The sequence below is a fragment of the Mustela putorius genome, unplaced genomic scaffold (genome assembly GCF_011764305.1).
Source record: "Mustela putorius furo isolate JIRA1106 unplaced genomic scaffold, ASM1176430v1.1 tig00000508_pilon_pilon_pilon, whole genome shotgun sequence".
Lineage (NCBI taxonomy): Eukaryota > Metazoa > Chordata > Mammalia > Carnivora > Mustelidae > Mustela > Mustela putorius.
In genome coordinates, this window is record NW_025421402.1 from 15,195,337 (window position 1) to 15,222,507 (window position 27,171).

The 27,171-nt window shown below is 37.6% G+C and overlaps 1 protein-coding gene across 1 annotated transcript in view; it reads right to left on the reverse strand.

Moving 5' to 3' along the window:
• USH2A (usherin) overlaps positions 1-27,171 on the reverse strand; it is a 681,643-nt gene that overhangs the window by 227,084 nt on the left and 427,388 nt on the right. The window contains exons 38-42 of the mRNA XM_045081155.1: positions 23,267-23,417; positions 22,522-22,664; positions 11,942-12,570; positions 2,028-2,362; positions 994-1,116 (exon numbers count right to left, since the gene is read on the reverse strand). Coding sequence (XP_044937090.1) covers positions 994-1,116; positions 2,028-2,362; positions 11,942-12,570; positions 22,522-22,664; positions 23,267-23,417 — 1,381 coding nt within the window. The remainder of the gene's footprint in view (positions 1-993; positions 1,117-2,027; positions 2,363-11,941; positions 12,571-22,521; positions 22,665-23,266; positions 23,418-27,171) is intronic.

Below are 27,171 nucleotides of genomic sequence, written 5' to 3' on the forward strand. Positions count from 1 at the left end.
GAGTCAGACCAAGAGTCAGGGCAGGGAAGGCCACTAGGGAACTTCCCAGCCAGCGTGAGACGGATAAGCTGGTCAGACAAAGAGAGAGGGCAGCGGCGGGGAGAAGCTGAGCCGGGAAGTATGGCACATCACAGGCCCTGGAAGTGCGGGGAACGAGGCTGGGCCAAGCCTCGGTGAGGAAGAGGAGGGAGGCAAGGCCAGAGCTGTACACAGTGGTCAGAGTAGAGCCAGTCAGTAGTGAGTCCAGGAAAATAATAAAGCTTATAGGAAAGTTATTGAAAAACACGTCTGAAAAGCATTCATATAACACTCTGTGGGTTTTTGTTTTGTTTTCTGGTGATTTGATTACATTGCTTGGACTCATCAAAGCTGAGAAATGATTCAGTTCCATCCAATCTCTTCATTTTATCGACCAAGTTAAGCCTGGAGAAGTTACATGACTTGCGTGAAGTCCCAGACCCGTTCTCCAGCGCTGGGTGAAACGCACCCAGGTCAGCGGGCTCTCCCACAAGGTGCTCTTCGCTGACATCCTGTTTGCCTGTCTCCTGGTTCCTTTAAACCCTATGTGGAATTCTTTCAAATCTGAGGTGTGCCAACTAAACAATTTTTTGTGGGTTGGATCAGTGACTTGTAACAATTATTTTCCAGAAGTACTAAGCATTTGGTAAGTGTCCAGTCATTCTCCCCTCCTCCCCCATTTTATGGATGTTCAGTATTTCCAAATTTCTCTATTAAGTTTTCATGTCTTGCTAGAGCTTAAACATGTACAAGTCTGAATTCAAAAGGCTTATTTTAAGTGTACAGTTAAGATGGCAAACATGAAACATGCTGACTGTTGCAGTTCGATGATTAATGCCACAGATAATCACCGAACATGTTTTATTGCACAACTGATAACATGCGCACACAATGAAGACACAAAGATACTCTGAACTAGTCAACGTGCTCAAGACTAAATGCCAGCGTTTGTTTTTATAGTTTTTGTAATCTCACCTGCTAAGACCCTTATCTTCATAAAACCACTGAGTTCCTGAATAAATATTGTGCCACAGATTTAAATCTTCTGGGGGATTTGATGCAAGTGGTTGCTGGATTTTACGTCTCAGAAGCTCATATCTAAAGCAAAAGACAAGCAGAAACATTGGGATTATCTCAACTAATGTTATTACCAAAACTCAGGTTGTTTCATAGCATGAGTGCCTGGTGTGTGCACATAAACGAAAAGAAAACATCTTAATTTACAATCATGAAGTTTTTTTTTCCCAGATAATCACTGTCTTCTGGCTCAAGTTTCAGGTATTCAATTATTTTGAAACAATCAGCTACATTCACATTTTACTATTATCAGTAAGAATGATAACATTTTAGATTTCTTCTATTTCAGATTTGCCAAAACATTATCACCAGTTTCACACAAAGTGGAAATACAAAATGCTTATAAAGTTAATGGTTTTCTAAGACATCAACCCATCACTGCTTTATAAATAATGATAATATTATCAACTTGCTGCTCTTGGCTGAGTGTCAAGTTGAGGTTGTTAAAAAGCTATTTCAGAATCACACACGTTTCTTTCATCTTATCTATGTCCCTGACCACATTCTTTACAAGTTTCCAGATAATAATACCCTGCCAGAGAATTATTGTGTTAGCTTCAGAATTTTGAGGCATTTTTGTGTAAATGTATCATTCAGAACAGGCATCGAGTTTGTCTAACATATAATAAAAACATATTCTGAAAATCAAGAGAAGGATTACATAAAAAATTGCTAGGGAGCAGTGATTGTTGTTTGAAGGGGTTTTAGAGCTTCACAAAATTATATTTCTATCTCGAACTTCTATGGTTCCATATAAGTCGAGATACACAATATGAAATTGTATTTGAGTTATGAGTGGGGGTATCCAATTAGGAATTAGTTCTACATTCATACGGGAGTAAAAGCCTCCCTCCCTTCCTTCTTTCTTTCCTTCCTTCCTTCCTGGAGATAAGACCATAGCAAAATCCAAATGCATAGTCACTTTCTCTTACCTCAAATTGGGTCCGTTTGGTCTGGATGGTGGCTGCCACGAAATTCCAACATATGACTCACTTAGTGGAACCACCAACAATGGGTTAATGCCCTGAGGTAGGGTTGGGTGGGTGGTAACATGGGTAGGTAAACTCTCTGTGCACCCTCCTAGGTACCCGTTACCTCCTGAGCAAGCCACAATGGTGACTGAGTAATTAGTGAAAGGAATCAGATGAGTAATTACTTGACTTAACACTGAGGGAGTCACATTGGTTATTGTGATACGAGGATCCGGCATGCGGATCTCATAGCTAAGCAGGTCTCCATTCTGCATGAGTGGGGGTTTCCAAGTGACCTGAAATAAAAGATAAATTTAGAATCAGTGTGACAACACAGGAACCGAGCAAGTGAAGTTCACAAGACCTAGAATTTTGCCGTGCCTTGTTTTCACTTTAGCCACTTTCTAAATGCCTCCTTTCGACTTAGTCTTTTGCACTAGACAGTAATGAGAGGTTTGGGATCAATTAGCAGTACACCAGGAACTAAATGAAATGCTGTTTCCTGGGTTTGGCTTTTCATCGTGATACTTTCTAGGACTGTCAGACTAATACACACCTTAGTGATTCATCTCCACTGTGGGTGTGCTAAAGGACACAGAGCACACACATGGAGGAAATTCACACATCCGCAGGCATCAATGGGGCAGCGGCAGGATTTGACAGTTTTCTTGTTTATAACTCAATTAAATGAAACATCAGAACTCCCCGCTTTGCATTATTGGTATGTACTCTAAATATGTCACTCCTTTTTTTTTTGGATGGTGATGGTGGAGGAATCAGACTTTGCATTTTCTGAGGATACACAATTGAGTTTCTGAATCTCACACGTGCATCAAGTAGAAAGTAAAGCAATAGCAAATTCTAGTCTCAGATATACGAGATAAGCCTTGAAAAAGGCAAGCAAAGGATGATCCTGTTTAACTAACAGATGGGCCTGAGCATGGGCCGGAAAAAAAGAAACATTTTGTAATGAAATATTACAATGTTTAATATTCCTTTTTTTTTTTTGGCTAAATTTTTTAAGGCTATAGTGGTAATACACATGCTTTGGGGGTAAAAGAACCCTAGAAAAATGTATATAGGCCATTAAAAAAATAATTTTTTTACATACTATTTTGGTTTCTCTCTTACCATTGTCTTGCAACGTCCCTTAAAATTTGGAGTATATATTTCATCTCCTAAATAGCCTGTAAGCTTCTGGATGGCAGGGCCCAAATTGTATGCCCATTTAATGCCATGCACACGGAGACAGAATTCAGTAAGTAACTGTACTCACAGCTGATTAGATTATATGTTTTCCCTGAGCATAGTTATTGTAAAAATTTAAAAGACATATTTCCAGAGTAAATATATATTGATAACCACATTTGTAACTCTACACAAAATCAAAGTCAGAAAAAAGTAACAAAAATTAGGATAGAGAAGGACTGACCAACATTTTCTATCTTAAATCAAAGGGAAAAGAGTTTCTTCCAGAAGGATTATCACCTAGGATTTTGAGAGGGCATTCTTACTAATAAGTGGCAACAAAATGGGCTCCCCCCACATGTCAGTTGTCTAGTTGCTTGATGACTGTGTCCTAATTTATAATTAGCAATGACCCAGTATCTATTCAGATTTTACTACATGGCTTGCAATTGTTAATTTTAAAAACTCCTTGGAGTGGACCACACTGTCCTAGGGCGAAAAGAAGGTTTAAATGTGTTCCTTATGAGCATAGCAGATGTGTCTACATGTAGGGAAGATCAAAGAAACCTAAAGAGCAAAGGTTGTAGAAAAGATACAGGATTCTATTTGTTTTGGAGGTACAATGCTCAGTGGACACACACCAAAAAAGGAGTCAAGGTCAAACTCAGGGCTTCTTGATACTTGTCACGTACATGAAAAATGGAAGGGTTATGATAGCTAAATTCAACCCTACTGATACGTGGAATACCACTTCTTTGCCTTTCAAGCCAGAACATTCCGAGTTCAGGTCAAGGTCTGGCAGCACTTGAAAGAATTAAAACTTAGGAGACAGTCTGTGCAGTTGAGCTAATAGTAAATTGATTTGGAACTTGGTATTGAAGCTGAGAAAAACCATTCATAACATAAAACTTGAAGGGTGCTTGGGTGGCTCACTCGATTAAGCATCTGCCTTCAGCTCAGGTCATGATTCCAGAGTCCTGGGAGCAAGTCCTGTGGGGGGCTTCTTGCTCAATGGGGACTCTGCCTCTCCCTCTCTCTCTCTGACCCTCACCCCACTCATGCTCATGCTTTCTCTCTCAAATTAAATAAAATCTTTAAAATAAAGAAATATATCTTGGATAAGATATCCAGAAGAGGTTAAGAGATTGGATGTAATGACACTGGAGACAGTCATTTGATCTTTGGGAAAAAAAAAAAAAAACTAATTTTCTCTACTATAAATGTTTACAACTAGAAATGAGCTATTTTTCTCATTTAAAAAGTTAGACTTAGAAAGAAAATGTCTTTTTGACAGTACTGAATTGGAAGACATGAATCTACTTCTACAGAAATTTTTTGAAGGACTTTTACGTGGAGAAGGCCATTGTCCTTATGGTCAATAAGCTAACAGAAGTGGCATCTAATTGGATTACCTTCCTGAAAATATCCTGCAGCCATTATTAAAAATAAATGTGTCTAAGATTTTTAAGGAGCCAGCTAGCTAAATATTGTATTCTATTCTTTCCTAGGCTTAAGAGCATATTTACCATAGTATGGCCAAAATGTATGAGATTAACACTTTGTTTAACTTCCCAAGGGTTTTTTATATATACATGGGCCACAGGAAGGATTATGGAGTATTGCCGAATCCCCGAAAACTAGCACCAAAGAATCTCTTCCTGACCTGAATAAGCGAGAGATAGATGTTCTCTAAAACAGTAATTTTACACTGAAATCTATTATATAGAATTATAGTTATTGGCTAGAAATAAAATGCTTATTTCAGAGCTCTCTTGCCTACCATAACTATTTTTTAGTTGAGTGCTTCTTAGATTTTCAGTTTTCTTTTAAGTTATTATTTTTTGGAAGACTTCATGTCTTCAAGTAATTGCATAACTCTAAGACTACTTAATCAATACAACATATAGATATACAAGGACCAACAGCATGGAATACTTGACTCCATAGAGCAATTTCTCTTAACAACGGACTCCCTGGCGAAGCTTCTCCCACGGAATAAATTGTACAATAAATATTTGTTGAAATAAAATTAAATGTTCTCTTTCAAAATGTCATCCTTTTCTTTTAAAATTGCTAACATTACTTTCTCATTTCAGATAGTAGATTTGCATCTTGAAACTAGAGAAAGAGTATATGTAATATAGTATTTATATATTTATAATAAATGTAGATGTAGATATAGGTATATAGTTGATTGTGGCCTTTCACCTCTACCTTCTTCCATCCCTCTCCATTGCCAGCTACCCTCTTAAAAGGATAACGTAATATTTGGGGATATATTCTCCCATACTTTCTGGTATGCTCATATAACCAAAGCAAATATACCCACACATATATAAGCTTTCTCTTTTTAAAAAATTTTTTGCAAGATATGTTTATTCTACACCTGTTAATCTGCAACTTCTTTTTTACACTTAACATTAGAGGATAGACTCATTCTTTTTCTGTTACATAATATTCCTTTCATGACTGAAAACAAATTATCCAGTTTTTATCCTATTGACATTTCCTTACTGCTAAAAACAATATTTGAAAATATATGCATATATGGTTATATTTGTTTTTTATTGGATAGATTAGCAAGAATTGCTATGCCAGAAGGTATATTATGTTTAATTTTAATCATTACTGAGGGATTACTTTCTAAAAGGTTGAGGCAATTCACTTTATCACAGACAATGAGTTTCCATGATCTGTTTCTTCACAAACTATTAAAATTACCACTCCTTTCAGTTTTTGCTTGTTTATTACTTTATTATTTCTTAATTATTACTTATTTCTCTAATTAGTTTGCATTCTCTTGACTTTTTTGGCAAGGTATAAATATTTCCAAATATTATTGACCCTTTGATATCTCCCCTCTAAATTATCCATATTTTGCACATTATTTTCTATTGAATTACCTTTTTATCTTAAATTATTAGAAGTTCTTTGTATATTATGTGGAAATAACCTATTTTTCTATAATGTGTGTTACAGCTGTATTTTACCAAACTGTCTCTTAGAGTTTAACGTTTGTTTTGTTTTGTTTTTTGAGGAAGTTATATGGCCAGCAAGAAACAATCAAATTATTTTCTAGCTATATATAATTATTTTTCTTTTTAAAAAATCTTTTCTTTTTCTTTAATTTGATTTAACTTATTTATTAGAGAGAGTGCACGAGCAGGGTGGGGAGGGGCAGAGGGAGAGAGAGGAGCAGGCTCCCCTTCAAACAGGGAGCCCAACCAACATGGAGCTCTAATCCCAGAACCCCAGGATCATGGGGTGCCTGGGTGGCTCAGTGGGTTAAGCCTCTGCCTTTGGCTCAGGTCATGCTCCCAGGGTCCTGGGATGGAGCCCCGCATTGGGCTCTCTGCTCAGCAGGGAGCCTGCTTCCTTCTCTCTCTGCTGCCTCTCTGACTACTTTGATCTCTGGCTGTCAAATAAATAAATAAAAATCTTTTAAAAAAAAAGAACCCCAGGATCATGACATGAGCTGAAGACAGACCCTTCAGCTAGGTGCCCCTAGCTTTTCTTTTAAGTCATAGTTTCTGGTTTTTGTTTTGTTTTGTTTTTCTTTGGAAAGATCTGTCTAATCTTTAAATTATATATAATTCTTTTTCTAAGCTTTCTATTTTTTCACATTAAAATTTTAATTTATTGGAATTTAGTTAGGATATAATAGAAAGATCTTTTTTTTCTTACACATGGACTGTCAGGCCAGTACTATTTTTTTAAAAAAACCATTATTTCCCACTGAAATAAAATGTTGCTTCTATAATAAGTTAAGTTCTCATGTATACTTGTATCTGTATCTAACCTCTAGTCTGTTCAAGTGATCATTTGTCTGTTGTTATGCTAATACCATACCATGTCATGATTCAGTGGCTTTATGATAAGTTGAAATACTGAAGATGTCACCTTGGCATTTTTTTTTTTCACAATTTTCTGGACTAGTTTGACCATTTAGCCTTTTTTATATAATTTAAAATCATTTTATCCAGTTTGAAACAAAACATTATTGTCAGTCTCATTTGATTGATGTTAGGTGTATATGTCAACCTTGGAAGGTTTAATTTACTGTGGAATTAAGTCCTGTCATCCAGGAAGACAGCATAGTCTCCTTCTGTTGCAGTGTAAAGAAGCTGAGAACAGCATGGGCTCTTAGAACCACCATATTGCTTTGGGGTGAATTCTAGCTCTTCTCCATATGTAATCTTAGGTAGGTTACTTCTATTCTTTTTTTTTTTTTTTTTAAGATTTTATTTATTTATTTTACAGAGAGAGAGAGAGATCACAAGTAGGCAGAGAGGCAGGCAGAGGGAGAGGAGGGAGCAGGTGCTCTGCTGAGCAGAGAGCCCGACGAGGGTCTCGATCCCAGGACCCTGAGATCATGACCTGAGCTGAAGGCCGAAGCTTAACCCACTGAACCACCCACGTGCTCTGGTTACTTCTATTCTTAATTCCCAGTATTCCTGCCTATGAAATGGGGATAGTAATAAGCACCTCTTTGCTAGAGCTGGATTAAGTATTGAATGAGAGCAATTCCTAGAATTTAATATGAACTTGGTAAATAGTAGTCATCATTGCTATTTTATTTTCTTCCATAAGATGCTATAAATATATATAAATAATATATACTATCATTTGATTTAAGCAGACATCAACGACAGGTCCACCTTCGTGAACGGGTGATAATGGTGATTAGGACAACTCTTTTTACTCTGGGTTATTATCAGATTTGTAAATGAGCAACACTAAGAGTATACACCCTAGTAACAATGCATGGACAGAATCTGTGGACACTGCTACTCCTTGTAGCCCAAGATCACAGTGGGTGTCTTTAGCAGTCTGAGCGGAGTGAAAGCTCTGACACTTGAAGACTGAGAACTGCAGACCTATTATCTTTCATTCTGCTTTAGCTGTGGAAGGTGGGGCTGTGCTTGAGTCATCACCATCGAAGTTTTTTTTTGCCACATCACAGTTACACAACATAACTGCATGTTTTATTTTCTAACTAGTCCTCAATTACACTCAAGACCATCAAAAAAACCCCAAAAAACAAAAACCCCAAATCTTGCCATTTGCAATGACATGGAAGGAACTAGAGGGTATTATGCTAAGCGAAATAAGTCAATCAGAGAAAGACAATTATCATATGATCTCACCGACATGAGGAATTTGAGAAACAAAGCAGAGGATCATAGGGGAAGGGAGGGAAAAATGAAACAAGATGAAACCAGAGAGGGAGACAAACCATAAAAGACTCTTAATCTTGGAAATAAACTGAGGGTTGCTGGAGGGAAGAGGGGGTGGAAGCTATGGGGTGTCTGGGTGATGGACATTGGGAAGGGTATGTGCTATGGTAAGGAAAAACAAATAAATAAATGAAAAAAATTAAAAACAAAACAAAACAAAAAGACTTCAGTCTTTAGCAACCTCTAAACCTTTATAAGCAACCTTGTAAATCTTGCACTTTTATAAAGTGAACAGTTGAGTCTTAAACACCAGCAATCTTAGAAATTGACTTTTTTTTCTTTTTTAAAGATTTTATTTATTTATCTGACAGACAGAGATCACAAGTAGGCAGAGAGGCAGACAGAGAGAGAAGGAAGCAGGCTCCCCGCTGAGCAAAGAGCCCTATGCGGGGTCGATCCCAGGACCCTGGGATCAGGATCTGAGCCAAAGGCAGAGGCTTAACCCACTGAGCCACCCAGGCGCCCCCTAAAAATCGACTTTATCTTAATCTGATTTTACATTGAATTTTTGCTAGAAATGGCTGCTAAATCTTTTAAGTCCTTTTTCTATTGCATCTATTGATAAAAAAATTATATGAGCTTTCTCTGTTGATCAGTTGACTTAGGAAGTATGACAGATGTCATGGACATTAAACCATCCTTACATTTTTGGAGTCTCCTGGCATGTCATTCTTTTAATATACTCCTTGATTCAATTTCCTAATATTTTATTGAAAAGTTCTGAATCTATATTCATATATGAAATTAGTCTATAGTTTTACCAAACTATCTTTTTTCAAGTTTTAGCAGAGTACTTTTGCCAACTTTAGAAAATGCAATGAATTTTCTTACATGATTAAATACCAAATAAACCTGCATGGTTTTTACTTTTTCAGATAACCTCTCTGACATCATATATTATTTATTTTCTTTATAATCAAATAATCAAAAACAGAATTAAGAATATGACTTTGATATACAGCTTAAAGCTCAAATGTATGCCAAGTCCCTTCTTAAAGCTCAAATGTATGCCAAGTCCTATCACCTTTTTGCACTTATTATCATGTTATTTGTTTTCTATTTGACCTAAGTAAGTATATGGAGTTTTCCCTGCATTCCTTGTTAGATCACGACATCTTACAGGCAGGATGGGGTGACGGTGAACAGAACATATGGCCCAATATAGAACGAACTAGGGAGAAATACCAGGCCAGTCCTGTTCTCCCCCATCCTGTTGGCTGGTATTCTTTATTCCTCTTACACTGATTTTTTTTTTTTCTACCAAGTCCTTGTAACTTCTGGGCATATTATATATTTATTCGTATATATTTATTTATACTCTGTCTAAAATGTAAGTTCCATGAAAGTAAGGATTCTGTTTTGGTCTCTGGTGTATCCTCAGTGCTTAAAGAGGCACTCATGAAGGTATGTCCCTGCTCAATAAATGTCAGCAGAACTGAAGTTACTATTGTTGTTGTTAATATTAGTGACGATTTCCTTCATCCTAATACTCAGAATGACTCTATGTGGTAAATGTCGAATCAATTTCTTAACTGGTGCATTAATGACAAGTATGGTCATTAATATTTCATGTATACACAATTTTAACTTTTAGATCTTGTGTTTTACAGAGAGAAATCACTCTACTGCAGTCACATGCTTTTGTGTGTCAGGTAAGCTGTATCACTGGAAGATGCAGTTTAGCAATCTTAACATCTTTCTGAACATAATGTGACCCAATTATACTGAAGCACAAATACGTCGCTTTAATATTTAAATATGTATTAGCCTAAACTAGATTCAGTTGAATATTCCTGAAGAGTCTCTTCGTTGATAACTTCTTCTTTTCTAGATATAAATAAAATGAGAATTAATTAATGATTTAAAATTATGATAAAAAAAAAAAGACTTTTGTTAATGTATCATGGCCATATATTTCAAGTACCTTCTTAGAGATCTGCGATTCCTGACCTGGTAGGTGAGAGCCTGGGACTTTGAGTTCCCTAGCCAAGCTAATCTAAACTTTAGTCAAGCAAGCCGACAAGCCATGTACATTGTTTCATCCTGGGATGAGGTTACAAAATCAAAAGTGGGAATTTAAAAAAGAAGAAGAAAAAGGAAGGCCACTTGTTTTGGGTACTTTTGATCATTATTTATATATGCCGAATTAAGTAGCATTGTGCATGGAGATATTACTCTTCTGAAAATATTTGTTCTTTTTTTCAGATCTGACTAGTTATTAAATTTTTGTCCTAGAGAATCCAGAAAAATGTCCAGTACATATGTAGCTTTGCCTTTGCGAAGGGACAGTGCTTAAGTCGCATTGTATCGATTGGTATTGCTACTGAAGTTTTTTAAGATTCCCTCAGGATTAAAACAAAAAGTTATTTCTGAAATGATTAATGACTCTAGGTTTGTTTGGGATTTTGTTTGGTTTGGTTTGGTTTTTCTTTTGAGTGAAGAGCGATTCTTAAGATTGCCCAATCTGTCAAATAAACATTATATGCCATATACTTCAAATTAATGTCCTTTTAGTGGGTGCTCAACAGAATTTGATATACTTTTGATATTTCTATCAAAAAGGTGTGTTGCTTTGCTAGTCTCTCACTGAAACTAAAAAAGGCTTTTAAAAATAGCTCTTAGTTTACAGGTCAAATTAAATTTCTTCAATAATCTACACTGTTTAGTAACATCTAGTGTTTGCTTTTGTGGGGGAGAGAGAACACACAACATAGATCCAAGTAATAATTTCAACAGATGAACTTTGCTGTTATGCAAATATCCTTTGTTTTGTGCTCTGGTGAGCAAGCTACTGTACCAATACTTTTGGCAGTAGTACAAGACTGAATCCATGGAAGCATGTGTGTATTTACACAAAAGAGGCTTCTAAGCTACAAAACTCCCTCCTGTTTGGTTACACTAATTTCCCTTGAATGAAGTTTGTATGCAAGCCAAAACAATGGTAGTTATCCTGTCCTCAAGAGTTCATTCCCAGTAGAATGAAGTGAATAATTGAACACTTTCTAGATAGCCCAGTAATATGCTATTTTTATTTCTTTCCCCATCGTTTTGATTCTTTGATCATTAAAAAAAATCAGAATATTGGTAATTGGAACTTTTGTTAGTATGCTAATCTATTCGTCTGCATTTTCCCATCTCTTCTCATTTTCTGATCTATTTAAATCTGACGTGGTGGTTAAGCTAAGCATCCCATTGTGGCATTCAAAGTATTTCAGGTGTGTGAGGCAAATGGAAGCATCTCAACAATATAATTAAGGGGATACAGGGAGAAATGAAAAACTGACATCAAATTCAAGATAGTTTGGGCCAAAGGCCAAAACCCAGTTTCTCCAGCGAATGCCTAAAACAACAAATGTGTGCCTTTTGTCAGTAGATGGCTCTGTTCAACACAGAGTCAATCCAGGGTAAATTCCAAAGTCTGCAAAGGAGAAAGAACACTCAGTTTCTTACCTCGGCTGAATCAGGTCCTAGCACACGCACCACGGGTGGCTGTACTCCAGCAGGTCGTGAGGGTCTCGTGGTCACTTCTACCCAAGCACTGCTATTTGTACCTCCATTAACAGTGCTCATTACTACCCTGTATTCATATTTTGTCCATGGTCTAAGAGCAGAAGTCTTGTCAATATACCTCATGGAATGACTTCTTGGGAGAGTTACTAGGGTAGTAACTTCTTCCTCCCCTTGGACTCTTCTGTCAATTGTGAAGTTCTCCACCAAGCCATTGGGGTGCTTGGGAGGATGCCAAGATATAATCACAGATGTTGGGGTATCAGAGAACAGCTCTGGACTTGGGATATCTTCCGGTGCATCTGGGAGTGTCCATACAGTCTGGGACTCTGGAGAGAGGGAACAACCTTTCATAGTACAGGCTTCTACCTGGAACTTATAGGCAGTATATGGGCGCAAATTGATCACTGTCCAATTAGTGATATTTCCAGAAGTTTTCAGGGAGAGGTGGCCATGTTGGTAAATGTTAAAATGGGTAATGACCCCATTGCACTTTAAAGGATGCTGCCAGGTGACCAACATCATTCTTGACTTCACATCCAGAAGAATTGGAGGGTCCATAGGTCCAGGTTCTATGAAGTGGCATAAATACAAAAAATGATTATCTCTTGCAAACTTCCCCCATCTCTTCAAAATAAAACTAAAATGAATGATAACTCTTCTGTAAAAGTATGAAATTGGACACTTGGCAAAGGCCAATTAGAAAGTAAATAGATGTCATAGAGGACAGTAGAGACAAAGACTGTGACTGCTTTGTTCTTAAATGTGCGAGAAGGACTTGTTGAATATTATGGAGCTCAACTGTCATTTTTCCTTTCTAAGAGAATTTCATCAAATTCATTTGTCTTTCTTAAGCTAATGATTAAACACATGAAGCAGACTTTTCTGCACTAAAGGTATTAAAAGGGAACGATATCAGAGGGCTGCCGTAACCAAAGTTCCATTTTTCTAGAGCCCCAGTAACTAATTATAATCAATAACACTATCATAACAAACCTGCATATTTTACAGCCCAGTAAAATCCTTCAGCATCTCTCATTATATATTCCATATTATACCTAGTTCTGTTTATCATTCTAATCCATGTTTTGCAATTTATCTACTCCCTGTTAATATTATAGGTGATTTTTTACTGTGACTGTGACAGAAGCTGCCGATTTAGCTCTTTCACCTACTGATAAATAAACAATGCACAGATCTGACCTTTAGGTTAACAGGTTTTATGCTTGCTCCACTCAGCACTCTAACTGATTCAATTATCATAAAGGTTCAGGAGGCTCCATGAATACTGAAAAAGGCCCACCATATGCCTGCTTAGGTGTTGTGGAACAGCAAATATTCTGCAGCCCTCCAGAGAAATTCCTTAATTGTAAATAATTTCACCATGCGACACAATCAAGTCACCTTGAATGCAAACCCCTCAGCCTGTGGAGGCAAAGTGTTATTTAAGCTTTACTGGGCTGCGTTAAATTCTGCAATTTGAAGGGCTGTTAAGTTTTTCAATTGAAATTTCATTTAAAATGCAGGTGCTTTTTATTATATGGAGGCTTTACTGCTCTCTAGGTACAAGCAAGAACATGGTGCAATAACACAAATCTGGCTCAATCACTGATCAGTAACAGCTGTAATTCCAGAACATTTAGCATTCTTATAAACCACACGGCCTGAAATCTATAAATTGCTACAACAGATCAAGAAAATACTATATCCCCCTTTTCTGCCCACAGCAATTTTGACATTTATGAGATTTTTCTGTGAACATTAGATTTTATTGAAAATCTTTAAAGAAGATATACTTGGATTTAGTAATTGTTTAAAACAGCGTTGATTACGTGAGTGTGTGTGTGTGTGTGTGTGTGTGAATCAGTGTTACACCCCTAGGTTTAAATTTTAAATGCAACCGCTGCTTCTTAAAGCCAGTGATTACAATAATAGCTGGGTTATGTGGGCACGAATACGAGCCCACTGTCACAAAACACGACCCACATTTGTCACAACCGGACTGATGGTCGAATCTTAATTACTTTTTGAGAGGGAAGATGTTATAGTGCGCTCACCCTGAAATCAAGCCATTCCTGACAATCTGGTAATGCATCTGATTTGAAGGAGAAAAATCCTAAAAGTACAGTGATTTTGATAAGAATCATATTTTCCACGTTAGTCTACTGTTAGCTTTCATTTTAAAGCTTTCTTAAAGCCACTGTGACATTTCTTTTATTCTCTGAATAGATAGTAGTGGCCGCAATTAATATATCACTGTAAGGATACAGAATCTTGCTTATTTACACTCATCATCCAGATTTGGCTTTTCCTAAAGAAAGGTAAGTGTGGGTCTTACAAGATGCCAGTGTCATTTTGGAGAACCGGATCCTCTGACATTGGGGTCCCTAAAATCAAAGAAGGGGATTCTAGTCTTTATTGCCTTACCCTTCTCACCGCTCCTCCTCCTCCCCCCCCCCCCCCAAATAATCTAAATTTAAGAATCAGGAGAGTTTCTATGAGGGTTTCTAGCAGAGTCTTGCTTAGTTAATTATTAGTTAATTCCTCATTTGTGCACTCTTAAATTGTGAGCTTCTTCAGAGAAAAGAAAACAACGACACAGTTTGCTTCCTCTTAGGATGGGGATACACCTTTTTTTCCTCCTGAATCTGATGGTAGTTTTATAGGTGAAACATCTACGGTCGCGAGATGAACTAGCACTTCAAACTCTCCCAGAACACAGGCTTTCCTTAAAGATGATCTCTTATCTTGGGAAAGATGAAATGTTCAATTTCAATTTCGTGCCCCGCCCCTGCCCCTTAAAAGCCAGCATACATTTTATTAGCTTCCCGCTCTGGCTGAGTTGGCTCCCTGCTCTTGTTGCAAGAAGGGTCCTTAAACTTGTGTGACTCAGTAGAGAAAGCTGAAAGGAGCTTAATTAGCTCCTTTGGCCAGGGAAGTGTTAACACCTGACTCCTGGCACTCTTTCAATTTAATGCTTTAAAATGATAAGCCGAATCATCTAATTCTATATACAAATCAACTGGCATGCTCCTGCATGGTGGAAAGGGTCACCACAATTATGTAAAACATGAGTAATAACTATAATTGGGGTAGTTTGCTAATACAATAAAAAGCTCTGAACATGAGAAAAGTTACGCTCACAGTGGTAGCTATCACTTTCTAAAGTAAGAATTCATGGATGAAATGACATGAAAAAGATGGTTATAAAATTTTAATGGAATGATAAAAGGCAAAAGTCAGCCTCTCAGCTGAATTCTTAAAATCCCTATATATCACAATCAGCTCCTTAACTGTAAAATCAATGTGGAGTATAACATGTTGTCAATGCGGCTGTCACTGGAGGGGAGCCTGGGACGTATGACAGCCACACAGCTCAACTGGCCAGTGATGAAAATACAACTGTACAGCCCTCTCCGTGGGTGTAATTGTTTAGAGAACTCCCTCCCGGAGCGGGCAACGGGAGTGTCCTTCCTGTGGAGATCCCTGATTCCTATTTCAGGCCATTTCATTACAGCATTAATAACAGAAAGTAGTTTCATTTTGGCAAATGAAATTATCTTTTATGGGGAGCTATTTTGCTCACCAGCTTCAAAAGTTCAGCCCCGGCCTGAAACAGAGTAACGCAATCGTTAGCGGAGGGGTCTGCTTATTTATTTTCATCCTGTGCGTCTCAGGATGGGTGTGTGTGCACACGCACGTGCGTGTGTATGTGAGTGCAGGGAGAATAAATAGTTCGAATGACTTCCACTTGGGACACAGATAGAACTTCTAGTGGTCCGCTCAGGTATTCAACACTTGTTCGCTATTAGAATTACCATGACTGCTCAGTTTTCCTGTTATGTTCTCATTATTGCCCTAAAGCAACTTTTTACTGTTCTAATTAAAAACTCAGTTTAAAAGCTCTGTTCAGTAATATTAACTACACACATGAATACCCCCTAAATTTGCCAGTAAATTCAAAATCAAGGTGGCAAATAGATGAGTGTATAATTATATATAGCAATATATTACACACTAATGCTAACGTAGTCTTTCAATACTTGCTACTGATATGTTAGCAGAAGAGGGATAGATTCTATCTTCTCTTTAATCATAAATTATTTTATCAATGTATTATTTATATCTCAACTTCTCCCCCAAAAGGATTTTTGACAGCTCATAAGAAAAGACTTAAATGAAATAGGACCAATAAAATAAAGGTAAAGAAATATTATTCTTGTGATGATGAAGGGGTATGATAGTTGTATCCCAAAACAAATATTAAAACTGGGTGCTCCTTGTTTTGCACAAAAATGAATGTGCAGCTTCTTGACAACTGATAAAACAGGAAATGGACTGTGTAACATGGGCATCACATCGGTATCTAATAAAAGGAGGTTTTGAAGACTGGAAGCTTGTTGAAATTGAAAGGATACTATTTGATAGTCTGCAAGCAGGAAAACCAATATCAGAAACTCTTTTTCTCCATTTCTCCCATGAGAGAACAGAATATAGTTTAGGAAGAATGCTTTGACTTCAAGAACTGGGACATATTTTGTGGTGAATGGCTATGGATTCTTCCTTGAAAGTTCGGGACAGAAAATTAAAAGTGTCGATGTGAGAATTCATGAAAGCAGAGAAAATGTCCTGAAAGAACTGGAAGTTCCAGATTTGGAAGAACAGTACGCCTTACGTGGCCAAAAGAGATCCAAGAGCGCAGGTGGGATACTGAGGCCAGGTGGGTAGAACATTTCATTAATCAATCCATCCTTTCAAAGGAGTTTCTGTTAGTTGCTTTTAGCTTTGGATCTTAGGATATAAAAATAAGAATGTAAAAAAATATATAAATATTTGCTTTTAGTACTTCTGGAAGTATAAGAATTTGGCAGGGGGGAGGGGGTCCATGTATCAGAAAACAAAGTATGTAGTGATATGCATACAGAGCCATTTTGCTCTCTAAATCAGCAGATGAAATAATTTACTTTTCATCATGGATCTTCTGTAATGGACAAAACAAGATACCTATAATCACTGTGTGAAAGGATAAATATGTCAGCATTCAGAAGCTAAAATTTAAAACAATTAGGAAGACTCTTTAGAACAGAGAAAGCAAAATAATTTTCAACATTATTGAAACCTGTAGTTCATATTTCTTCATAAAATAAAATAAAATCTCTATAGATATGCTCCACTCTAATTTTAAAATGTTATTTTTCTCTCACAGAGAACATTTCTTAAGGTGCAGATTGAGCCTTCAAATTCTAAAACACACTAGTGAAAAGATGTGGGCCATGCAATATTAATTTCAAAACTTAAATATTCCTAAGAGCACAACTGTATTTATTAAATGACCCAGAAAATCCTGCTCCAGAATGATCTTGATCAATTAATCCAATTTCATAACACAGTTTTACTTCTCCATGTCACAAGACTAAGAGTATAGGTTTCACGAATAAGAAAAAGTATTTTCCTTCTAGAACTCGCCTCTTATATACACCTCCCTGCTTCATTTTGAAATAGACTTATTTTGGTCTAGGAGACACCTCTCTAATTAGAACATTCATTATCCCAGTCAAGACAGACAATGTTGAATGAAAGGGAAAGCCAGAGGCTGCCTCTGACCAAGGGAGAGAATGAGGAATATTTTGGAGATTTCCTTCTCACATTTGCCTCTCCTCTTCATCTGCCTTATCTCAGACTGAGGCTGAAACCACTGGTAGAACAACCTGCAAGCCACCCCCCAGGTCTCCTGTGTCCACGGACAACCCAACAACAATTGCTTCTTCTGCCTTCTTCTGGACCGATTGTGAGGAAATAAATTTGAAATGTGATATTAAATAAAGTGAACTCCAAATATAAGTCATTCCCTATTCCTTCTCCTGGTCTTCTCAGGGAAGGCTTTCCTGACATCCCATGTTGAGGGAAATGCTTGGCCTCTGGGCTTCCTGTCACAGAAGCTTCAGTTCTCTATTCTCTAACTACGGTTTCACTCTATGTCCCTCTTGCTAGATAAAGGCTGCCTCAAGGAAAGAACAGTGTCTACATCAAACGTGTAATTTTGATGTCTCTTTCAGTCCCTGAGACAAGAAAGGTACCCAGATAAAGTCTGAATTTTGGTTGAGTTTTCATGGATTGCTTAAATAAAAGTCTTCTCAATCAATACTTGACCTCACAATTTGGGGGCATCTGCTCTCTATCAGATACTCCACCAGGCCCTGAACACAGAGTCATTCCCCCATACCTGCAGGGGATACATTCCAAGACTCCCAGTGGATGCCTGAAACTGCGGATAGTACCGAACACTTTGCATACTATGTTTTTGCAATACCTACATACCTATGATGGTTTATGAATTACGCACACTAAGAGATTAACAGCCATACGCATAATAAAAGAAAGCAAAATTGCAGATAAGGGGAGACCATGGTACAAAGACAAATGAGACAGAGACTTAGGTCCTGAGAAGTACAATACAAATTAAAATTTGACAGTAGCAGCTGGGAGAGAAGGCTTCATGGAGGAGGTGACATTTGAGCAGAGGCTTAATGAGTGAGCAGATTTTGCCAGACAACAAATGAGGAAGAAATGTGTTCTGTTAGATACAGATGTCAATTAACATTGCAATGTCTCTCCATCTCACTTCAGAAGAATCTCTATCCCTTTGTTACCTGCTGTGAGAACCTCAAATGAGGGGGTCATGGAAAGGATACTCAAAAATGCTGAAGAAAAAGTAAAGCAGGATCCAGATACAAGAATAGTATCTCTCCTTGCTTCATCCCTTGTTCACGGTACAACTCTAAGTGTGGGAAAAATAACAACAAGGTATAATATATCGAATATGTAAAGTATGTAAAGAATACTTAAAATCCTACTGTATAAATGATAGGATACATTGCTCTATGTTCTAGCATACTCCAGGCAAAACTCACAATCAGTCTGTCAGCAAAATGATGAGCTTATGAAAAGCTGTCTAGGTAAATCTACAGAAAAACTGCTTAGATCCCACAAATTTGATTTAATAATGCCTCTTAGATGAGTGGTTGAAATATAAATACGGAGTCTTTAAGTTCAAATTTAGCAAAATCAAGTTTTTTAAGTCTTTTAAAAATATATGATAACTCAACAGTCTACTCTAGAACCAATTTGAGTTTTTGTTTTGTTTTGGAAGGAGAGAAGTCATTTTTAGAAAACAATGTCATTTTCATCAGGTTCATCTAATTGCCTGTGTACACCACAAATATTTGCTGTTAAAATGACTGAAATAAAAATATTCTATATTTCAATCTTGCTACCTAAAAAAGTTTGAGAAAAACAGGTTATCTGACTTTTGATGGTCTAGGGAATCCACATTTTTAAAGAACAGTGGGTTAACTTGTATTTTCCACAGGGCCGGATTTTAGTCAGCCAAAGTACCCTTCCAGCCAGCTACAATTTCTATATGCATACATTGCACAGGAAACAATTGTAAGCACACAAGAAAACAGGAACAGTAATGTAAGCAGGAATGATTGTTATTTCAGGTTAAAAAAAATCCTGAGATTTCAGTGCTTTGGCAAGGGTCTTCATGTTGCCAATCATACGCATCCAAGTCTAACACAATCTTCATGCATTTTTGAAAACTGCAGATAGGTCAGGTGCTTGAACTGCCAGCAGCATGCAAAAAAACAAAGAACAAAAACAACCCCCCCGCCCCACCACACACACACAAAACAAGAACCAAAAGTTGTTTGTATTTATCCGGTTGCAAATAGTCGAACACTACACTGACCAAGTTGGCTGGAACAAACATCTTTTATTAACACACGTTTAACAGGATTTAAAATATTCATAGGAAATGTGCATTATTATTATTTGGCATCAGCACACTAGATTTTTAAAAATGCATGGAACTGGATATTGGTGGTACTCTGATATAAATGACAAGTTATTTGAAAAAAAATCTATTAAGATTCTTCACAACCCTTTTCTCTGTCCATGAGAACTTCTCTTTGCACTCAAAGCAGCATTTGTTTTTCTGTGTACAGTTCTTTTTCTGCCTAGGTATCTCTTTCCGGTTTCACCCATGTCACAAGCTTGACGAAAATCACAGTCCTGCTATAACACACTAAAAATATTGCTCTTGGTGACCTTTTATGGCACCAGGAAGTTTCGAGAGGCTTTGGCTGACGCAGAAAGGTGCCTATTGATGGTATGAAATTGAAGTGTGGGCATGAGGTGACTTCTCTGTTTTATTCTGTAAGATGATATGTAGAATTTTTACATTAAAAATTGCACTTGGGCAAATGGGCGGTGCTGGTCAGGATCAAGTATGAAGTGCGGTCCTGGCATGGAGCTGTCCTCGTGGCCGGTTTCATAAGCAATGCTTTGAAGCCCTGACAGAAGAAACTGCTTGTGCCCAATGCCAATCATTCACTCTTTATCAACTCAATTGCACATCCCTTCAGACATGGCATCCATCTCCACTGACACCCAAAATATAGAGTGCGTTGCCATTATGTCTCAGGGGTAAGCAAGCACTGGTGACTTAACTTAGTGGGGCAAATGGCCAGCCTTTGGCTCTTTCATAATGTATGTGACTTTGCAGTGTGCACATGAAGCCAAAGAAGAAAGAAGTCATTGGTTTCAGGGAAGGGATTTAAATAAAAATGATGGCTGGGCTTCTTGGGTTAATACTGGCTACACAGCCATGTGTTACCAATTCTTAAACAAGATGAAGGGTTAATACTATTCACTTCAAACCCAGGCTCTGCAAATCACAAAGAACACAATGTCTACGTGCACGAAAATTCTAACCATTTAATCTGAAAGACTTGCTTTGTGGTAAGATAAGGCAGGAGAAATTTGTTCACCAAGGAATACTATGCCAATTGGTACTGTGCAATGCTTTATACTTTATTTATACGTCAACTTCCTATCTGTAGGTAGAAGACCATGGCCTCTAGTCAGGAAGAATCAGCACTGAGGAAATCCAACTGCTGTCCTTTCTCTGTGGGAATAGAGATTGTGGGGGCCAAAAAAAGGAGTCCATCTCCCTCCTCTTTCAGTGTGGCACTCTAAGGAGCCACCACCTTTGTAGTGGGCCGAATTTAGTTAACCCTTACTGAGTGCCTCCAAGCATGATCTATCCATGAGGGAGAATTAAAAGTCTATTTTCAGGTTTTTTTTTTTTTTTTAAATGTTTCCTTAAAAACCTACTTTGAGGATGAGCTCTCTAGTTCCTTAAGTGTGTATACAGTTGGTGACTAAGTGTCAGATTCCCCAGAGTGTGTGTGTGATGTTCTCCCTAAAAGGGATGTAGGTGCCTTGAGTAGTGCACTAATGCTTTCTGGGTCTTGGGTGTCATTTATTGCACTGTGCTGATGATTTACTAAATGGTACCTGAGAGACCAAAAGGACTGGATGTGCCCTTGTAAAGTACCTAACTTGCTCCCAGGCAGTAATTACAAATTGGGAGAAATGTACGAAGTATTATATATTATTGTTCATAATGGCCTTTTAAAAAAATAAAGTTAGCTTTAAGGAGGGTAAATAGTTCTGATTCTATGTCATTTGATGTCATATCGTCATTAAAATAATATAATTAAGGGTATTCGAGAAATAAAAGGATCTATTTAATATACAATTGATATTGTTTCAAATACCATGTCTTCTGATTAATATCTAGCCTTCTGAAAGTCACTCAGGTCCTCATTGGATATAGAGCCAGAATGGCAATTGGCCAACTGAGCCACATCTTCTAAGGAGCCTCTGATTAAAAGACTTGACAAGATTAACCCTAAAAACCTCATTGTTCAAAGATACAGTGTCCTCATTGACTCCGCAGAGCTTGATCTAATTTCAAACTTTTCTTAAAAAAAAAAAAATTACATTTCCATATATATGCTTTTATAGAAGCGATCTGTATAATACTAAGTACTATAGCCATGTATTTATTTTCTATATATAACCTAGTAAAAACGCATATATGCAAATATAACTCTTTCACGAAAAACCAGAAAAGTCTCTTGATTGAGTAAGGTAATCCCAATCTACTCTTTGTAATAGTGTAGAATCGTTGTTATCAGATTATACTTCTCTATTCTGAAGTCTGTCTTTCAGGTGTGACTCAAAGTATAATGGACTCTCTTTCCAGGAAAACGTTTAAGGACATACTAAGAATCTTCATGAAGAGAGACCCCTATTTCATGTTCTTCTGCTTGCCAGAATTCCCCCCAAGCAGAGTACCGTGAGTGGAAGATGACAACTTCCCTCTTCCAGGATATCTAGATGTAGCCTGAAGGATAGAACAGGGCCATGTCCTAACTTATTGTGAATTACTTCTTCCTGTAGTAATTTTTCTCCTGAAGTCCTCACCCTCCAAGTTCCCCAACCTACATTTTTCTTAGTTCTGGAGAGTCTTACTACAATTGCCCTAGAAGAGATTACTGTCACTAACTGTCAAGAAAATAGTGGATGCTTATTTCTCGGTTTTGGAAAAACTCAGACATTTAATAGCCCCTAATGTCGACAAGATTTGGCGGTGTATTGTTCAGACCACTTACTGTCCTCTGAGGTCCCGAAGAGAATCCAGGAACTATGTGCACTGCCAAATCCATTGGAGGCAACCAAGCGAAACTCATATTCTGTGTATGGTTGGAGATCTCTCACTTCATAACTTAACGATGCAGAAGGATTGGAAAATAACCTACATAGGAAAGAAATGTTCATTAGGAATTTTTAGATACTCAAAGAAATTAAAAAAATAAAATAAAATCTTGTTGCAAAGAAGTTTCAGAGAACATCAATGTACAGTTAAGTACTATGATTTTCTGCTGTTATAGGAGATCTTTCTTAAAATAAGGAGCCATTTGACTGAGGGTTTATACTATTGCATTTATACGAGATGTAAATTCTAGTAGTATTGAGAAAATTCTAGTCTACGATTAAGACTGATTGCCACGTGGAATCTGTAGACTAAATATTATAATTTTGTATCTATAGCCCAGACAGTACTTTCTTTTTTCAGTTCAGGTGTATGCTTGCTTTATGCAATACATATGCTCATGGGAAGTTAAGGTGGAAGAAATCTTATATTAACACTATATAAATGAAATACAGATATTTTTGCAAAGCAAATAACAATTCCATAGGGTGTTGCTTGTCTTTTGTTTATTGGTACTTTTAAAAGGTGGCCTTTGTTTGTTGCCAATGAGAACTGACCTATTCACAAATTAAGACAAAGTAAGTTATGTCCACATTGTATAATCCAGGTGACAGGGAAGAGGATGGACGAAGTAGGATACTCACTCCAGAAATCCGTGGGTGGAATGGCCAGGCCTCATCTGGAGTTGGTATCTGGGAGAGCCAGGAGCGTTGTTGCGAGCTGGTGTAGACCAGACAACCTGAAGACTGGTTGGAGTGGCAGATGAAAGCCTCGGAGGCAGCACGCCATCTGGAGCTGTCGAAAAACACAGATGAATTAGAGCAGAGAAAACTGTGGAGAACATATGCTGGATGGAATCGAAATGCTCCATATACTGGAAAAACTGTTCCTCAGGATCAACAACAATGTTAAACATGGTCCATTTAATTTAACATTTTCATTCCTGAACTACTGTACTTCCTTATTGTTCATTTCAACACAATTACATTAGTATTTCAATCTTAAAAGCCAGCCCCCAAACAGCAAGACAAATGAATATGCAACACATTCCCACCTGTACTTCTGTTTATCTAATTGAAAATAGGGAGGGAACTTAGTGAACCAAATATTAAAGCACCTTTTTATTTTAACTCTTTGCTAAGCAATCAGTGAGGGAGTCCGGATCTTCCATTTCCCCATCTATATCACCCAGTGTCACCGGATCACACTGCTATTCATGAATACAAATGACTCTTTGTTTTTTTAAGATGATTTATAATAATTGTATTCTCTACAATGATAAACCTATACGATTAACTGAAAATAGCACATTCCAGATTTAATTCTCACCTACAATATAAAAACTAAAGTTTTTTCCTCATGTGATTTATACAGTCCGTTGTCCTTAATTCGAATATGATGCATGTTGAAGCATATATGTTGCTTTTTCTAGTCTAGTTGAACCTCTGGTCAATTTTTCCTGAATTCAGTCTACCTACTTGATAAAATATACTTGAATAGTTCTATAAGGTCTAAGAGGAATGAGTGAAACTAAAGTCTATTCTTCTTAAAAAAATGACAACATGGTTATTAAATTAATTTTTCCAGCAGCTATAACTTGAATGAAACTATCATAGTAAAATTTGTTCCAAAGCTAGCCTGAAACTCAAAAGAAATTAAGCAAAGCCCTGTGAGTTTAGGATAATCACCTAATGTCTTGGAGCCTGTTTCCTATCTTTCAAATGGGGATAGTTTTCTTTGAGAATTGTTGTGAAGATCAGAGATAATGTAAATAAAGGATCTTATTTTGGGTCTTGGTAATTATTAGTTGTTACTATTATTATTATATCAGACTGATCCAAACTTCCCTTAGCATAATTTAAGTGCTTCTATGATGTCAGTTTTTAGGAAAACTCTAATTATTGTAATATATGTTTCTAATGGCCAAAGAATATTAGAGGTCATTAGTGGAGAAGGGATCAAAATAATGAAAACAATTATCAGGTTCATTTTCAACTTTTCATACATAGCCTTATGTAGTATATACGTTTTACGTACTTTCCCCTGTAGGAGAACCTGCCTGTGGACTACGAAGCTAATGAATGGCCAGTGATGAGAACGGACGAATTATATTACAGATTTCATCAATCTGTTCTAAGGGTTTTGAGCTCACCAATAACCCACTAATTTATTCAGTAAAAATTTTTTGAGCCTCTGCTTTGTGCAAAGTAGTATTCTTTGTGTGGAGGGATAATAGCATTGAGTCAAACAGAAATGGCCTCTGATCCTGTGGAACTTAGATGTAAACAGAGGGAGCAAGCAGTAGGCCAATGGGTATATAAGATCCTACCAGACAGCTAAGCTCAGGAGGAAAAGAAATCAGGGTAAGGGAGGAGAAAGTGAAAAGAAGTGCAATTTTATTATTACATAACAATTCAGACTGAGCAGGAAAGTCATGGGAAGATCATGTCATTAGGTGACACTGGAGCAGAGACCTCGATGACATGAGAGTGGTGGTCATGAGAGTGTCTGGAAGAAAAGCAATCCAGTCAGGGAGGAAGTAAATGCAAGGACAGCGAGAAGGGGACACATCAGTTGTATTCGAGAACAGTGGAGAGGTCAATGTGGCTGACAGAGGCCATGGAGAGGAAAACGGAAGGAGGTTGAAGGAACAGGCAGGGTCTAGATCCCTTGAGATCCCTTCTAGTTCTAGGCCTTGAAAATATACAATGGGCTTTGGATTCCATTTGAAATGGATTTTGGGGCCTTTGCTAGATTTTAATAAAGGACATGGTGCAATTTGGAACCTATAAAGGCTACTCTATGCTAATGGAGGAGTGGGGGCAAGGGTAGACATAGGGAAATCACCTATTGTAGGAATCCAGGTAAAGGATGACAACAGCATGGATTCGAATGACAGCAGCAGAGATGGTGATATATTCTGCTGTTAAGTGAGTGTGGAGGGTATTTGCTAAGAGAAAATAAGGCAATAAAGATGACGTCAGCGTGCTGAACCTAACCTCCAGGTGAATGGTGGTGCCATTGCTGAGCTGAGAAATGCTGAGGGGAGAGATTCGTTATGTGGAAGACCAGGAATTCTGTTTTGTCCATATTACACTGGAGAGGCATACCCACATCTCCAAGAGGGACATCCAGGAAGAAACTGCAAGTATGAGTCTAGAGGAGCTGTGGATGACGGTGTGTGCAGTATCTAATGGCTGAAACTTAATGAAACAACTCAGTGGGTTAGTGCAGATACAATGAGTGCAGAAGGCATCTGTTTACTGAGCTATGAGGTCCACCAACATTTTGAAGTCAGGAGGAATCTTTTACAACAAAGGAGGCATAAAGGAGTGGTCAGTGAGAGAGGACAAAATCCTAGAGAAGGTACAGCCTGGAAGTTAAGCAAAGAAAGCATATCAAAAAGGAAGGACTGATCAACTGTCAAACGTGCTAAGAGTTTAAGGAAAGAGAATTATGTTTTGCATATAGTCCAGTGGAGGTGTTTGGTGACAGTGCCAAGAACAGATGCAGTCCAGCGGCAGGCGCGGCAGTGTGACTGGAGGTGGTGCAAAGGGAATGAAGCGATAGTGAGCCCAGGCAACTCATCTGAAGGATTTTGTTCTAGAGGGGAGTAGAAAATGGGGCAGCATTTTGAGAAGCTTCTGGTACTAAAAGAGGGTGTCCTAAAAACTGGGAGGTTTTATAGTGTATGCATACCTATTGGAAAGATCCAGAAGAGATGTGGGGAAATGATAATGTAGCAGAAGGAAGAGTAACTGCCAGAGCTCATTCCTTGTATGGGAGAGAGAAGCAGGCCAGCAGGGCACGATGACCATTGACAAGAGCAGGGATGGTACACCCATTGTGCAGAAGTGAATTCAGGGATCGCTAATACTGAGAGATAGGTTGATTTCATGACGGAAAACAGACCATTTCTGATGGTGTCCATTTTCTCAGTGAGCAAAGGCATCAGCTCAGTGCTAAAGTGTGAGAGTAAACCAGATGCTTTAAGAGACATGAAATGGAAAGAAATTGTTCCCTCAGTTAATGTGGCATGCCTGGGATGCAGTAGGCTTTCTGTCCAGGGCCACTTATCCCATAATCCTCTGCTATAGACTTGCTAACTGATCATTTATCTGTGAACACACAGAGTTTTAACAATGACCACTTCTTATATGCTCTATGTTTTTTAATTGATTCATAATAAATGGACATACATTGAAAGGAATGGGCAAAAAGTAAAGTACAAAATTGTGTATGATATAGAACATACAAAATCATGCCCGTCACTTGGCTATTTTCTTGTCTAATTTTCTGTGTCAAGGAATATCATATCATCAACAGTCCAAATTTGGGGAAAAAATTAGTTCTGATAAGTCATCAACATGAAAAAACTGGGAGCTTTAAATACATACACAAAAATCCATTCACATGTTTAAAACTGTATTAAGATAGAATGGAGGTATGCCTCGAGGTAGGCTCCATGATAATAACACAGTGTCTTGGGTTCTTTTCTGGGTGATAACAATGACAAAAAAATGTGCCCCATTAAATTGGTCACATGCTG